At 42.1% G+C, this 17,495-nt stretch overlaps 1 protein-coding gene across 2 annotated transcripts in view; it reads right to left on the reverse strand.

Annotated features, from left to right (window-relative positions):
* Positions 1-1,816: 1,816 nt before the first annotated feature.
* The window catches only part of RAB35 (RAB35, member RAS oncogene family), a 15,963-nt gene continuing 284 nt past the window's right edge, over positions 1,817-17,495 (reverse strand). Inside the window, exons 1-6 of one of the 2 annotated variants that reach the window (XM_010574523.1) lie at positions 14,934-15,000; positions 13,672-13,722; positions 12,776-12,899; positions 5,263-5,387; positions 5,047-5,171; positions 1,817-4,498 (exon numbers count right to left, since the gene is read on the reverse strand). In XM_010574523.1, coding sequence (XP_010572825.1) covers positions 4,370-4,498; positions 5,047-5,171; positions 5,263-5,387; positions 12,776-12,899; positions 13,672-13,722; positions 14,934-14,997 — 618 coding nt within the window. In that variant the 5' untranslated portion in view covers positions 14,998-15,000 and the 3' untranslated portion in view covers positions 1,817-4,369. Of the gene's footprint in view, positions 4,499-5,046; positions 5,172-5,262; positions 5,388-12,775; positions 12,900-13,671; positions 13,723-14,933; positions 15,001-17,495 lie in introns of those variants that run through there. The other variant, XM_010574532.1, reaches the window with a different exon arrangement.

The following is a 17,495-nucleotide window of genomic DNA, read 5'->3' on the forward strand; positions in this document are numbered from 1 at the left end:
TGAATGAGATGGAGGAAGCGCATTAATCCAGCAGGTACTCAGGATCCCAAAGTAGATTTAGGGAGTGGGATCAGCAGCTCTAAATACAACACTCACCCTTGCTTTTGAGATAATGGTAAATAAAGCAGTAGTGCTGCACAGTCACTGTTCAAATATTGCACAGAGAAGAGATGCCTGCTGAGATTAAGGTTACAAAGAACTTTCCCACAGTTAAGTAACAGGTGACTGGGCAAATGTTTATTATGCTAGCCTAAGGGAAAAAGGATCAATCTCCTTTTAGTCAATTCTGCAAGGGAAAAAACTGTAAACAAGAAACAAGTGAGTGTAAATGAAAGGCAAGTCACTAGCACTTTATCTTAATACAAACTTAGATCAGCAACTTGCCATTGAGATGAACAACAGATCAATTAATGACAACAGAATAATTTTGCACAGAGAAGCAAGAAGTGAGGTTACAGGCAGTGCTGCATGTACAAGGACTTGATAGCTGCATGCACTTGTCCTACTTAGAATGGTAAATTCCAGATATGCCTCTACATCAGGCAAACTCTCTACTCCCCACTCGGCTATAAAAAGCAAGATTGTTTTAACCAAAAAGCCAAGAAAGGAAGTGTCTGGGTGCTGCAGCAACGATTCCCTTAGATTGAGAGGGAAAAAGCACACAGCAGGGACAAGCAGAAAGAATGTATCTATAGATATGTACATATACCACAGTGCTGTAATTTTTGTATGTAGCAGTAATGTAAATAAATGTATGGTTTTTATAAGATACATATTATAAAAATCTATAAAGGCATATTTTTAGTAAAACAATGCTCTACTTCTTTTGTAAATAGTTCTCTTCAGAATAAAACAGATCATTTATACAATACTGTCTCAGCTCTCAAGTCACTGCTTATCTTGCCTAGCTGCAGAACAAACTCACTTTTTGAACTATCATCTTAACATCCAACAGCATCTTTAGTGCTTCATCATCCCAAATTCAGCCATGTAAAGCACTTGCATGTGTTCAGAAGAGAACGGTCCTGGAGAAAGAACATTTGAGGCATTTACATCTCCTGCCACACAGGAAAATAGAAAGACGAGCATGTAAGCATTCTCCACCTTCCACCCATTTGTATCATTTACTGGCCTTTATATGGAGGGATATTCAAACTTTAATGAGTTTAGACACAAAACACAGATGGACAACGAAACACCTCCAGCTTGCGCCAGCTGCAGTTCAGACCATCTGCATGTCCTCAGGATTCCCTTCTACATAGTCATACCCGAACAGAGCAGACAGAAGAAAAGGCACCTTCCCACAGCAAGTTTTCATCACACTTCTCCAGAAGTGAGGACTTGCCTTCGGTAGCCCACTTGTGCATTAAGGGCAGGCAGGGGTAAGTGAATGCTAAGGGCAACGAGCACAGCAACAGCTGCGTAGTTCCTCTACAGAAACACGTTCATTTCCTGGGAAAGCAAGGAGAGACTCCAGATGTTTTTTAATCAGCTCAGGGTCTGACCTCTACTGCCTTTGAGGAGAAGCTTTCAAAGCTCACTCAACACTTTTTGTTGAACAGAAAGACAAAAGATTACAGCAAAATCACAAGCATCTCACTTTCACACAGAAATAAGGTTACCATTCCAGCTTACTCTTTCATTCACATTTAAAATCAGAATAGCAACAAAACATTTGAAAGCATTAATTATGGTTTTCCCAATAACCCCTCCCAGGAGAAAAGACCCTCTACATACAGCAGAAGAGCTCACCCCTGGCTTGCCACCCTCCACCTCCAGATGCTGGACAGCAGAGGAAACAGAGCCTCAAAAAAGATTTGGCAGCTTGTAACCTTTATTTTTAGTTTTTTAAAATTATTTAAAAAGCATAATTAGAAACTTTCATTACAGAAATAATCCTAGCAAACCAGTTAGACATTCCATTGCTCAACATTTAGGAAACTTCACATCAGCACCACTAGAGACACAGTCCCCACCCCTTCCAATTGAATAGTCAGTGAGTGGCAAGAGCAGAGAGGTAACTGCTCCTCTACAGCCAGCTCTAGGGGAAAAAAAAAAAAAAAAAGAAAAAAAATCCCACTTTAAGCCAGGAAGTTGGACACCTGGATTGGCAGAGTTCAAACCATGGCCACAAAGACCTGGACTCAAAGAGGACCAATCTTTCCATATAAGAGAATACTCCAGGCTTGGGTGCACCATTTCCTCATTTTATTGCATCATTTCCAGTAAATTCAGACATTTTCTTTACTTCTGCCTGTATGAAGTTACTCCCTCCTAGATCTGCACACATGCTACCACGAGAGTCCCAGAGTAATGCAGCTGGGCCCTTTAATCTGAAAGTGGTAACCATCACAGGACAGCTTCATTTCAACAGGAAGGCTTTGAGGACTGACCCAGCTCCTTCCTTGGACACACACCACATTCGACATCAGAAAGCAGACAGGATGGACTGGTGTAACTTAAGCCGCCACTTTCCATAGCTGCTCAAGTCTTACAATTATCAGAGCTCACACTAGCAATACCATCCCAGCTCATTCTTATTCTTGGGTTACCAATGAAAGATATGTGAAGAAAAGAGACGGGTGAAGGCAGCTGGATACATACTCCCAGCACCTGAACTGATTAAAAAAAAAAATAAGTGTTACACATTCATTGTTTGCATTTTTTAAAAAGTCTTTTAAGTGATTGATTGTGATGTGATTGTATGATTAGGGCTCTTACCACAACCCGAAAAATCTAAAAAAATGCAGGCAAAATAAGTGACTAAAATTTAGCCTCTCCTGGGGAAGGGGGAGGAAGGGAGAGAAGTGGGCTGATTCAAAGCTCATGGACATTGGTGAATCATATCCTACCACACTAAGGCCAGCAATTCCATAGGGCCACTTACCGACAAACTGAGCATGTCCACCTTCAAGGTCTTAAAGGAAGCCATACTCTCCATGCCTTTTAGTAATTTTAAGGACAAATTTCTTTTTTAATTATTATTTAGGCAATTATTCAGGTGCTGAGCATGTACTTTCAGCCCAGACATTTGATATTTTAGTTACACACACATACACTCTCCACCTTCAACTACATCTATTGAGGCTGATGAACTGAGCCCTTGTTTTCCCAGAAAGGCCAACAAGGGGCAGGAAAACGTTGCTGAGTATAGCAAGACCAGTTTGTTTCCAAGGGTGATCCTCCACCACCACATAACCCAAACAAGCAAGCTTTCCATTCCTTTATGCTAAACAGCAGTCCTCCTTTCTAACAGAAGAATCCTGGGAATGATCCTGCAGCAGCTTTCATATTCAGACATCAATCCAGAACAGCTGGATGTATTTTCATGCCTTTTCTTTCTCAAAAACAAAAGCTTTGCCACCAAAATTCACATTCAAGTTCAGATCGCCCATTTGTGGACAGGGCAACAAGGAGAAGTTTGGGGGTTTTGGCAGAATCACGTGTTTTTTGTTGTTCTCAAAAGAAATGGACCCTCACTTAGGACCCTGGCAGAACCAGAAGCAGAGGTCAAAGGAGTTAAACTTTGTTTTTTTGTTGTTTTTTTTTTTAAAAAAAAGTTTTATCCAAATAAATCCCACTTCTGCAGGTCAGTTTTGTTTTTCAGTATCTTGATACAAACTAAAGGAGAGCACAGGTACAGCTGGGCTGCAGCACAAGAAGGTGAAACCCAAGGACCCAGCCACAAACCTGGATCATGGCAAACTGAAATTCAAGGCCCCAGCAGCAGCACCAGCTGCCAGCCCAGGGGCTGGTGAAGTGAAACCCCAGGCTCCAGCAGCAACACCTGCAATCCTGGTACCTAGAAAAACAAAACCTGAGCCCCAGTAAAAGCCTGGAACTCCAGGTGAAGCCATAGGCCCCAGGGGCACCAGTTGCCAGCCTGGAGCCCAACAGAAATGAAGCCATAGGCCCCAGGAAGCAGCTGCTGCCAGCCTGGGGCCAACTTGAATTAAGAACTTTGTACTATTTCTTTAAAAAGATGAATTCTACAGTCCATGATTGGTTGACATTAAGAAGGCATAAGCCAAAGCGACAACAGGGAGGTGAGGCTGGTTAAAGCAATATACATTATATACAAACTCTTGGGTTAATTAGTCCACTTGGTAGGCAACGTCCTTCTTGTCTACAAGGCGCACTGGAATGAGCAGGGGAGGAGAGGGGGGCAAGATTCCATCCGATACCTTCTTGGCACTGAAGTGGTAAGGTGCCAGCGCCTCTTGATAGAAAACATGGAGAAAAAATAATCTTTAAATAACGGCACAAAACTGAGAAAGTCCTCCCAAAGCCTGCCCCAGTGGAATTGCCCGAGTCTAGCTGGAGGGGCTGATCTGTCTGAGAGCAGAGTCTCTGCAGCAGGGAAAGGGCATTAGCAGCACCGCTTCTTCCTTTTACTGTTCTTCGTTAGCTTCACCACATCATTCTGTTGCTGCTGTTGCTGCTTTGCTAAGTTTTCTTTCTTTGCTCGCAGGACTAGCTCTGTAATGCAATTAAACATCTGCAAGAGAAACAAGCAAGTTTAGACCACCCAGGAACTCAGGCTAGCTTTTGTGGGATGCTGTTCTTTTGAAGCAACTCCACTTTTCTAGATATTTCAATGATGGTTCAGAGATCTTCCCCAACCCACTACGGGCCAAGCCAAAATCCAGTACCTTCCCGACCCACTCCCAAACTAAATCAATAACACTTCTATCCCCTTTCCCAAACCAGTAAATAAAACCAGGTCAGTTTGGCAACCAAGGCCAAGGATAAAGACGGGGCAGTCCTACCTCCTAGAAGCATTCCCGCTAGTGACAAGTCTTTCCCGAGACCATGCCTAATATGTTAGCACTGTAAAGCTAGTGAAAATGCAATGTGGGCTCCTTCATTGCACTTCCCCAACTCTTCCAAACACAGGCGTATGTCTCTTTGACATTTTAGTACTCTCTTGCAACTTTTACAAAGCATTTTATCTTTCTTTCTCAATGGGAAGAATGTAATTGTTATTTTTTCCCAAACCATTATCCCCAAATTATTTTAGCTATACTCCTCCACGTATTATATTACCTCTTCCACATTAATATTTTCTTTGGCGCTGGTCTCAAACAATTGGATCTCCATCTGCCCAGCAAATTTATAGGCATCTTCTGTTTCTACCACTTTTCGCTCTGGGTCATCATTCTTATTCCCCACTAAGAAAAGGAAAGAAAACAAAAAGTCAGTTTGGTACTTCAGCAGGTCAGCCCACTAAATAAGATGTTGTAACTCTGATTAGAAACTTACCTAGTATCCGGCAGACATCATCACAATTTTGATTAATTTCATGCAACCACCGTTTTACATTCACAAAAGATTCTGCACTCGTTACATCGTAGACAACAATGACCCCATGTGTTCCTCTGTAATACCTATGGAGCATGAAGAGACAATAAATGTTAATTCAAGCTATATATCGTCTTCTCAGCTCTTTCTCTTTCACTTGGCTTCTACAAGATTCATAACAAATCCTTAAATTACAGCAATCAAGTGCCCCCATTTTCTTTCCACTGGGAGTCATTAAATTCTTTTACAACAGCTAGATCACATGCTATTCCTCTAAACGTACAGATTTCCCTGCTCATTTAGTCTATACAAGTAGGTTTCAAAGTCCAAAGTCTGCTGTTTACTTCCTTGTTCAAGTTCTTGAGACCTTCAAAGATGAATACTGTCTTCCAGCTACGTGAGCAAAAGGTAGTGGTGCCCCCAATATGTCCTCTGAACTGGCTGTGATGTGAACCTTCACATCATACAAGCCACATCAAGTTTTTGCAGTAATTTTGTTATCTGTGAAAGATCACTTACAGACTAAAATTTCAGCAGATCTCCAAATATATTCAATCCTCAGTCACAGTTCTCTTGAGCTCACAAAAATTTCCCTCTTGCTGAGTGACTGTGTTCTGATCACACCTTCCTACTCAACAGATCGACTCCATATGTGCATTCACTGTGCTCTGCTACCTTTAGCCATTAAAAATAAGCTTCGTTTCAGTTTATTCCCATTAGCCTTGGGCAACAAGCACCTTTAAAAGATGATGAGCAATTCTGATATGCAAGAAAAATACCTGAATTCAAGTTCCAGCATTATCACCTGCATGAACCTACTAAAGGCAGACAGGATGTGCACCATGAGAATGCTACATCAAAAAAGCAAGCTCCACCTTCTCAGTTTTCAGCCACATTCACAGGGCTATCGGGTATTTTCCCTACTGCAAATTAGGCAGCTTTGACAAAAAAAAAAACCAAACCAAAAAACAACCACCTCTTGCAGCACTTCCACTGCACTTTAGAGATGTCCACTGTGACCACTCTGGTCCTCTTTGATAATTCATTTCAACTCAGTGAACACACCTTTCAACTTCAAAGTCTTTTAATCTAATCCAAATGCACTATCTTTCAGAAGATCTCAAAGCTTCAGCTCACTTCTGCTACTGATTTGCTTGAGCAAGTTACTATCTCTTCTCCACCTTTAGCCTCATCGTCCCTTCTATAATAGAAGCCTTTATAAACCATCAAAGCTGCCCGCCAGAAAAAGACCTGGGGGTGCTGGTTGACAGCTGGCTGAGTATGAGCCAGCAGTGTGCCCAGGTGGCCAAGAAGGCCAACGGCATCCTGGCTTGTATCAGAAATAGTGTGGCCAGCAGGAGAAGGGAGGTGATTGTACCCCTGTACTCGGCGCTGGTGAGGCCGCACCTCAAGTACTGTGTTCAGTTTTGGGCCCCTCACTACAGGAAAGACACAGAGGTGCTGGAGCGTGTCCAGAGAAGGGCAACAAAGCTCGTGAGGGGCCCGGAGCACAAGTGTTATGAGGAGCGGCTGAGGGAGCTGGGGCTGTTTAGTCTGGAGAAGAGGAGGCTGAGGGGAGACCTTATCACTCTCTACAGCTACCTGAAAGGAGGTTGTATTGAGGTGGGTGCTGGTCTCTTCTGTCAGGTGGCTGGAGATAGGACAAGAAGAAATGGCCTCAAGTTGCGCCAAGGGAGGTTTAGATTGGATATTAGAAAAAATGTCTTTACTGAAAGGATTGTCAGGCATTAGAACAGGCTGCCCAGGGAAGTGGTGGAGTCACCATCCCTGGAGGTGTTCAAAAAACACATAGACGTGGCACTTCAGGACATGGTTTTGTGGATATGGTGGTGTTGGGTTGATGGTTGGACTCGATGATCTTAAAGGTCTTTTCAAACCTAAACGATTCTATGATTAAGACATAATTCCACAGACAGGCATACATCACATACAGAATGCACACATTTCCCCCCACCCCTTTCCTCTTGTGATCACTTTGTGTGATAAGTCACTGGGTATCAATACTCTTCTATGATACGATACATACTCTACAGAAGCAGGAGAGCCCACTCCTATTGCTCATCTGGGCACTTTCAGAAGACAGTCATGCCATTACCAGTAATTTATGCTGTACATTCACTTTCCTTGGCAAGAACTAACTCAGGTAAGAATTACTTATTCCCAGCCCATAAGAGATCCCACGCTTTCAAATATTCTAGTCCATTCACAATCAGTTCCTTTAACAGCTTTAAAACTTGCTACAGCATTGCACTTGTGCTCTACTTCGTTACAAGTTCAACTTTATTTCATAACTTAGATCCTTTAGAGGAAAAAATATTCCATAGCCTGAATCCACACATTGCAAAAATAATCCATCCTCTCCCAACACTAACATGTACTGCACACCGTTTTTGATAAATACTGTTTTGTATGATAGCATCAGAAAGGGAAAGATCTCCAGTCCTATCAACACACTAGATTTCTTTACATCTCAACAATAAACTAATTATCTTCAAACTCTCCCATATCACCTAATAGCCTTTTAATTCAGCAACCCTCAGGCTGACCTACCACTTCCTAACACTGAGCATTACATTTGCAAAGGCAACACTCAGCCTTTAGAGAAACACAGTGGTTCAGCTACACCTACGCAGAGCTGCTTCGTTCTGCTGTGCACACCATAAAACCATGCCTGGTATCCCAGTCATCCAACCCAGAGGACCCAAGAGAGCATCCTGCTGCTCCTACCTTGCCCACGCACCTAGGTTTTCTTCTAAGCAAAGCATATGATGTCAGGGAGTAGAATAACATGCACCCTGCACATACAGATCCCCCTCCTAACATGCCGTCAGCACAGTCGTCGTTTGCTCCTACGGATGAGGACTGTGGGCTGGACCATGCAGCACAGACCACTATGGCATGCAAAACTCTGCAGGAGCTGGGAGCTCCTGCCACAAAGCACTAATATTGCCAACCACCTCACCAGAAACATCTCCCTTTGTGCGAGACAGCAACCCCTGACTCCTGCTGAGTTCCTACCAGCTTACACTGCTTCTATTTTTGGAACGGAATATTGTCTGGCACATCATTCTAGAAAGGTTGCCAACCCCCCATCTACACTAAAATGTCATTTTCTCCATTGGCTGACATTACCTTTTAGCAGCCCGAGAGATAAGACCATACTACCTTTTATTCTCTAACTCTCAAGCCCCATAATACGCATTTTTCTCAAAAAGCTAGTCATGCTATTTTCTATCATTTGTTAGATACAGCCTTGTGTCCTAGATAAGATTTTAGGCTTAACAAGTACAGCAAAGATTCTCTAACCCCAAGTGCAGGACAGTGCTAGAAAATAAAATCTCATTTATCCTACCCCATCCTTCAAACTTCAGAATGATGCAGCACAGAATTGCTTTTATAACAAGTTGTAGGCTTTGGCAAGTAGAGAACAGATGGGGCTTTTGGCATTCAGGGAGGAGTAGGTGTAAATTTTGTGCTTTTGGCAACCAAGAGGTAGTTGAGACTTTGACACTAGGGAAGGAATGCCTTATCTTCTTCCCATCCACATTTTAGGGAAGATGGAGACCACAGAAATGAGAGCAGAAGAGGAACAAAGTTCTCAACCTCAGCCTTCCATTCCAGGACTAAATGACTGATGCTAGCTGTCCTCTGTATGTTAGGCACACTCTGCCATGTACCCTACAAACCTCAAAGCCAGTACCTGCTACTACTCCTAGTGATAAATACATTAATGAAATACAGCAAAAAAAACAAAAAGGCGGGGAAAAAAAAAGTTATAGAACAGTTATGTTTATAGTGTCCATAAAAGTATCCCACTGAGGTGAAAGACAACCAAACCTGACCTGTGTATGCCCTCGGATTGCTTGGTAGCAGCCAACTAACTTCCATATAGTAGTAGCCAACTATCTTCCATATAGTTGGAAAAGTTACCTAGATCTAAAGGCCTTACATTTAGCTTTGGTGTGGAAAAGGCTTAAGAATGATAACATTTAAGTTGAAATAAGCACAGTACCACCTAAATTCCTTGTTCTACCTATAGAATTATATTTAAAGAAGCTTAAAGACATAAGCTTACTGCCTTTGAAACATTACCTACTAATACTGCAGACTTAATACAGAAAGTCTTCAGAACGGGTTAACCAAACTCACCATGTCCTTCAGCCATCTGCATCCTCCCCTCACATCTCTGAAGACTACCATTCTAAAGCAGAAGGGAACATTTTGCCATTCATTGTGGTACTCCCTACTACAAGATACCAGTAAGAAAGTTCTCAGATTTCCTCTTGTAAATGCGTCCCAAGATTAGCATCTGGAGCTATAATAACTAGTTTCATGAAGCATGACGGTAGCTAAGTCAGATTTAGAAAAGACGGAGTATTACTGACTGCATCAGTTCAGTAGGGCACCTATGTTCATTTTTCCCGGGGGGGGAGTAACTGGCCAACTTGGAAAATAGGTCATTGGTTAAATCCAACACCTTTGTTAGTATTTCACTAGTTTGTAGTACACATCTTTCCTTGTTTTTCAGTCCTCTAGAATTCTAAACAATTCCAGAGACTTCTAATAGTCTGTCTTCATACTCATCTTTTTTTCAGGTTCCCAGAAGCCCATCTATTGTCACAGGTCAGTTGACCAGTCTTTCGACCATCATATCTGGTTTACAAGACACAGCAATTCTATCATCTCAAAAAGTTTATCCCTCTCTTGAACACGCCATTCCACACAAATGCATGGCAGAAAGTCCCTCTGCTATCACTATTCATCCTGAGCTAGCATCTGACAGCTATTATTTAAAGCTTAAATCCTAAAACCACAGTCCCGAATCAGGACAAAGTAGTCCTATCTACAAGAGCAAATGAATTACAGGAACTGGTTGTTCATGCATCTTAAAGATTCCTGCTAATACAGCTGAATCCTGGCATGCTACCATCTTTGGTGAATTTAAATCAAATTTAAAGTTTGGATGACATTCCATGCCAATCAAATTCACGCAACTTGGCCTCTCCTCCCACTAGTCACCAGCTCTCCCAGTATTTCCACATTTAATAGACAGTAAAAACAGCTGCTGTCTTTTATACTTGCCAGTCTGAAATTCTGATCTAGTTTATTTTTCCTGAGTTTCTGTAGAATACTCCACATCAACTTCATTTCTGTTCCTTAACAGTTTTATTCTGTTCTTCAGCTTCTGTCGCTGTAGTCAAGTAAAACCAACATAATATATAACCTTTTAATGTTTCCCGATTTTCTACTATTAACTTCCTACCACCTCTACCATTTTGCAGTTCTAGGTCTACACAGCAGTACTTCCAACCTATTACTATTATTACCAGATGGGCTCTAATTTCAGACTTCCTTGCCAGGCTTGGCTCAACATCAATCTGAACTCTACCTTTAACTGTACAGGGACTTCCTGGCCTACAGGAATACTGAAGGAACACCTTTTTATATTCTTATCCTCAATCTAAACCTCAGTCTAGTCAAAGACTCGACAAAGACTACTACACTGTTGACAGGGCACTCACACTCCACCCATGATTTGGTAGCCAAGCCCTTTTGTAAGCACTAGCATGGTAACTCGATTTCTCACTCTGTTTGGGATAAGCAAATCAGTTACAGTACTACTTTGCCAATAATAATAAAAAAAAGATAGAACCATTTCTAAAATATGAATCTTGTTATCTCCTGTTTTTATAGGTGATATGTTTAGGTCCAGAGAGCCTCTTGAAAAATATCAGTGAATGCCAGACAGTCACAGCTAGCTGACCTAGCAGCAAGAGGAGACCTCATGACAACGTAACCAGCATTCCCAAAGTGTTTTCCTCAACAGTTCAAATGCACCTGGACACAAGAACTTCTTTGCTTAAAGTTGCACAAAATTAAAATCTTTCTTCCCTAACCATGGAAGATTCTGTAACTACTGTACCAGAGTTAAGGCAAGAAAACGGGCTTTCCAATGTACCTCACTTTGGTAAAAACCTATGCAAAAGAAAGTAGTAGCAGAATTCAAACAGGTCATAGCACAAATGTCCTCAAACCATTTCAGCTTATCTATTTTAAATGTTAATCAAGGAAAGAAATTTACATAAAACGCTGCGCAAAGTCCAATCTGCTGCTATTCCCGTTCACAAAAGGAAGCCTCCTTTCCTGGTATTCCCCGTTCAGTCCCGGATACCATGGCTTTCTGAACTAGCTGGCATCAGCCCTACGAACCAACGCTCATTAACGCAGCTCCGAGTCGTGTCAGGGAATCTGAAAACAGGAAGGCCATTTGCTGACTCAGCACTAATTGGGGCACTCTGTGACTAGCCTGTGCGCACAGCTGATGGGAGCCACAGCACTGCATTGCTGCTTCCCCCTCACCGCTTCCTGCCCAAAGCTCCCTGCAGTGCTGAAACAAGAAGTGATGTCACACACAGGAACCCTACAAGAGGCAACCGAGTTTTTTCAAGCTGAACACTTAAGAAACAATGGAAGTAATCCAGTAATATCCGTATAAAAGCGCAGAGGAAAGGGGCGGTGCACACAGGTTCAATTTTACCATTTCTAGCTGTTTAGATGTAACACAGATGCAACCAATCTCATTATTTTTATGTCTCAGTAAGTTAACCAATACATCAGCTGAAAACAATCCTCCTCTCAAATAGGAGCCAAAAGAGAAGTCAGTCATGAAAGACCAAGTGAAACACCTAGGTCTTTCAAGAATTACTATTTTTTGTTAATAGCCAAAGGAAACAGAAGTTCCATTTCCAAGTGTATTTTTTTCCTCTTCCCCTAGCGCCATGGTGAGCAATCCCACCTTTACTGCAATCAGTTTACAAACACATTTTATTCCTAGTTCCCACTGCTCTGGGTGTGGTTTCTTCAGGAACAGGAAAAGCCATGCACACACTGTTCAAAAGGACAATGAGCATGAAACCAAACTCAAACCAAGGAAAAGGTTAACTTCATGTGGGCGTCTGCTTCAACAGAACTCTACACAGAGTTGCTAAAACGCATTTGTCCTAAAAGAAAACTAAATATCGGAAAACCTATTCTTCGATCTCAAAGCTATTCATTAGTTACATGACACTGACAGAGGGTTTGCACTCTGGACTTCTACAATACATTCAATCAGAGGATGACTTTCTTGAACAGGCTTCAGAGACAAGTCTTCTACTATATGCAGAACAGTGAAATAACTCCAGTTCTACCATCTGGAAACAACCAGCAGAGGAATAAGACAAAGCCATCACGGAAATGCACAGAAGAGTGAGGAATTCTAAAATCCCAGTTTCAAACCTAGCCACAATATCACCACCACTATCGGTTCTAAAACAGCTGAGAGAAGTGCCACTGTACAGACAGCAAAACTCTTATTAGCTAATCGACTGCAACATTAAAATATCTAAACCGTAACTCTAAACTACAAGATCCATACACAAAGCTACATATCACAAAGCCCAGTTATACTCACGTTGACGTAATAGTCCGGAAGCGCTCTTGTCCAGCTGTGTCCCAGATCTGTAGCTTCACCTTCTCTCCATTGATCTCAACTGTCCGGATTTTAAAATCCACTCCAATTGTGGTAATGTAGCTGCCTGAAGGGAAAGCATGGGTAAGTGAGAACCTAAGTCTTGTTTATTTTGGATGTCTGAAAGCACACTTCTGAATGCTATTTGGCAGTAGCTCTCAGATTGGACAGGAGAACCAGATTACCCCTATCTGCTTATTGTTTAAAATGCCCTATCAGGCCATGCTGATCTGCATATTTTTATCTGCAGCTAATAGCTTTTTTCTAGCCATAAAGCCACTTCTCCCACACGACCCTTAAAATTTAAAACTCAGTGTGACAAAATAAAATTATTCTTCTACTTCATTGGTGGTCAAGAGTAAGCACCCAAATATCTCAAGAAATGGACAGTAACTATGCAAGTATTTCACTTGTGAAAATTTTGAGACAAAGCTTTGCTTTAAATGCTTGTGCAATCACTTATTTTGAATAGTTTGTTCTAAGAGTTTCCTCCCAATAAATTAGTTATGTCACAAATGTAAGCGGTTTAGCCACAATAGTCAATCAATCTAAATCCCAAATGGCCAATAGGAAGTCTGCACAGAATACAGCATAAGCTAAAAAAATTAAGCTATTTCTGGAACCATGTCAGTATTTAAATACTGTGGGACTTGCAGTTGCAAATGAAGATCAGACAGGATGGCTTGTATAGGCTTATACCAAGAGAAGCAAAGTTAGAAACATAATGTATTCCTAGTACAGCTATTAGTGGGTAAATGCAGAAGAACAACTCCTTGCCAACCAGCAGCGCTGGAGCCGACCTTGACCATTTCACTCATTGAAGTAAACAAAATACTCACCTGAGAATGTATTATCTGCAAAACGCAACAGCAAACTGCTCTTGCCCACACCTACGGCAAACAAAGACAGCAAGATCTTTGAATACAGTCATCTTGGGTGTCGGGTAACATAATAGTATTTTACCCATCCATTGCATTTTTAACTCTAACTAGGATATTTTCTCAGCAGATAACTTAGGACCATCCACCTTGACTATTCATCTCAGTACTCTCCTTGAAGATTTGATCAAGCACACTGCGGTCACTCCAAGACTCAGTATGCTTCTTGTAGCAGTACGGGGCAGGGGGTTGTGCCCTCCTTCCTCCAGCCCTCAGTGAACTCTCAAACAGCAGCTTTTGAACTGTGGTCAGTTCTAAGAGGTCATAAAAGAGTAATAACTGAAAGCAAGTCTACAATCAGTAGGCTTACATTTGCTAAGGACAAATCCAAAAATGAGCACGTCCTGCTAATTAACAAGTACTCAGGACACTGCCCTAAACTACTCTATTGAATTCCACTTGCACATCATGCTTAACACCACTGCCTACCTCCCATTCATTATGCCATGCTGAACGAGAGTGGAATTTGGACTACTTTGACAATCAGACTAGGGTTTGGTACTATAAAGCTTAGGTTATCATGGCCACAGTTTAACAGAAGCCTAAACCAAACAGAGGAGTCGGGAACAATTGTTCTGTATTGCCATCCAAAATAGGCTTGTTCCCCATCTAACAGGAAGGACACATGCCTTTCTGAAGTTGTACCTTTTGCCAAAATGTTCCATGAAACATTTCTCTAAGTGCTTTGAGTAGCACTTCATCCAGGTTTTCCTTAAATGACTGTCTGCACCCTGATAACACCCTGTTGCAGGGAAGCATTTTTCACAGTGCTTCAGACAAGAATTGTAAGAAACTCATTCATGCACACCCAACCAAGGGAATCTGGGTATCAGAATGCCTCGAAGTTGTTATCTCTGCATAACATCTCTGCTGTTAATGTCCCTTCCTCTCCCTTCCCCCCCAAAAAAGAAGTCTGCTATGGCATGAAGAGGAAATTCAACTTCACCAGGGTGATTATCTATTAAATCTTTTCAGGTAGAAGTTATTTAAGCTAATTATTTTGATGATGTATAATTTGCAAGTTCTTAATAGAAGACCTATGCAAAGACTATATAGAACTCCCAACAGTTCTCAGGTGCTGGCATCTGAAGATAGGTACCAGAAAAAAAATAAAATGAAAAAACCCCCACACAACCAAAAAAAATAACAATGAAAAAACAAACCTAAAAATCTGCATGATTCCAGTAAGCCAGGTCTCATTTGCAGAGAGTTCAAATCACCAGACATATGGAGAAGCCATGCTCATTTCTCATTGAGTATTACATATGTTAAAAAAAAAAAAAATTAAAAAGAAAGAATGCTACTAAAAAATATAAAGTTACAATGTGCATACACTGAATACCTCTGAGCTCCAAAAAGGTAGCAGAGCAGTTCCTGAACTTTTAACAGAGGACTGGTTATTTAGCGGGAGCTAAACCTCTGCAAAACACCAGTCAGCTAAGGAAAGAGACTAAAAAAATAAAAAAAATTAATTAAAAAAAAAAGAAGAAAAAGTTTCAGCAAGTACTATGCTTCTTGATCAAGCAGCCTTGACCTCCAGTTTAGTAAAAAGAAAGTAGATGCTGGAACCCACAGACTTGTCAGACCACACCACCTTCCTAAAACGTCAGCCAGCCTCAGGCTACGCTGCAGAGCTGCATGGGCTGCACATGACCACTGCTTTGTCAGGCTGTCCACTGCTGCATGGACGCGGACTTCTCTATACTGCTTTCAGCACTCAGGCAGCTTCTAGAGAAGACAAACCTCCTGAACTCAGAAGTTCTACATGCTCCCGATGACAACAATCTCACTAAACAAACACCGCCTCTGACCCACACTGTTCACGTATAGAGAAACCACACTCTTCGTGACCCTCCACTTCCTACAGAGAGTTATTTGAAGATTTGAAAAGAGAAGGCTAGCAAGGCCTCTTTGCTTGTTGAAGACAGCAAAATGAAACCAAACAAAAAAAGGCCTACTGACTTTGCACAATCAAACTTAAAAGCAAATTTCTGTGCCATACCAGTTTCTAAAACCCGTATCTTACTGAATGGTGAGTGAATTAAAGAAGCACATGCAAAGCACGGATCATCTGTATTATTTTTAAATATATAGCACAACTGAGATTACCAGCTGCTTTTCAAGATGACCTGTCCTAAAAACATACAAACCTACTACCCTGTTGACATATTTGCGTACAGGGAAAGGCAGATGAGACATAATCATCCTATCCAGTATCAGTCCGCTTCCTATTGCGAGGAATAAACATCAGTAAACAAGGCAAGCAAAGTGTTTTGTGGAAGCAGGGACAAAGCCTTCCGGTCAGGGTTAGGAAAAACAAAAACAAAAAAGAAAAATCAATACTCAAACTACATAGTGAGATTTAATTACAACAAGGGAGAACCACAGGCAACCCGATAATTCTCACAACACTTTTTTTCCTCTCACTGGATATACTACAGGTAGTCAAAAAGACTCAGCTAAGAAATTTCATTTAGTTGTTCAAAATGAGGAGAAGTCTTCTTCAGAGTTTTCACCATCCTGTTTATCTTGCCTGAACAGTTTTGAAACTCATCAGCAAGCAACAGAGTTACTGCTTTACCAGAATGCAGCATTTGCTTTTAATAATCCATAGGCTCCCAGAAGCGCCTAGCATTTTAAGCTGTTTTGAAGCCTTTGCCCTTTCTCCCTCTTTAGATCCCTTCATGCAGATGCAGTTTAGTGTAGAATAACATATTTTTACATACAGCTAAAGCTTCTGGAGGTGACAACTGCCAAGATCATGCAACATTACACTTTTACCCAAGAGCCATGCCTCACTGCATGCCGGGACCTGCTGCCTTATGGACCACACCTCTATTAAAAGAAGAGGGTGGATGCCATCTTCTCCAGTTTATGGAAATTAAACTGTAAGCTATTGGAGTGTTACCAACACTGAACCGGACTGAAGGCAGGAATCTTTCCAGTCCCAATTCTTACGTACCTAAGCGAAAGCACCAGACACAGGCTGAGTTCACACGCTAGCCCTCCAGCAGTTTCTGAAACTGCTGCAGAAGTATTTACAGGTCTATTTTCAAAAATCCACAGCTAACCCTTATCCATAACTATTTTAGGTATTTGCATCCAATACTATAACTAGAAGTACAGAAAGCTACCAGCTCTTCAAGGATTTATTTAAAAAAGTGACAAACTCTAGAACTGAGACTTCAGGTTGAAGCACGGAAGGAGTCTTAAGGAATAATTAAGATATTAAATACCATTAAAACGTCGTAGTTGCCGCGCTGGAAACAACGCTCCCTAGGGCTGAGGAGCAGCCAGCCCTTCCCACCGACGCCTTAAACTGTCTGTCACAGGGGAAGGGAATTCCCTCCTCATCCCAACAGGAGACGAGTGGGCGCCCTCAGAACGCGCGGCTCCCCCAAGGCCGACGCTACCACGAAGGCGAACTTAGACGTGCCTAATCTTCCTTCTTCCTAAACCTACCCACGCTATTTACCATAATATCCCGGCGGTAGCCAGTTCCGCAGGTTCATCAGATAAAAACTTTACGAAGCCCAAGCGAACGCGCCCTCTCATTCAAAGCGCCGCGTTCCCCCGGCGACCCGCCCGGCCACGGCGCAGCCCAACGACGCCGGAACACCCCCCCACCCACCCACCCACGGGGGAACCGACCGCAGCGGCCCCACCGGTGCCCCGGGAGGACGGAGGAGGCCCTCCCCGCCGCCCGGCCCGGCCCGGCCCGGCCC

This window comes from Haliaeetus leucocephalus, unplaced genomic scaffold, assembly GCF_000737465.1.
Source record: "Haliaeetus leucocephalus isolate CR32 unplaced genomic scaffold, Haliaeetus_leucocephalus-4.0 Scaffold13, whole genome shotgun sequence".
NCBI classification, from domain to species: domain Eukaryota; kingdom Metazoa; phylum Chordata; class Aves; order Accipitriformes; family Accipitridae; genus Haliaeetus; species Haliaeetus leucocephalus.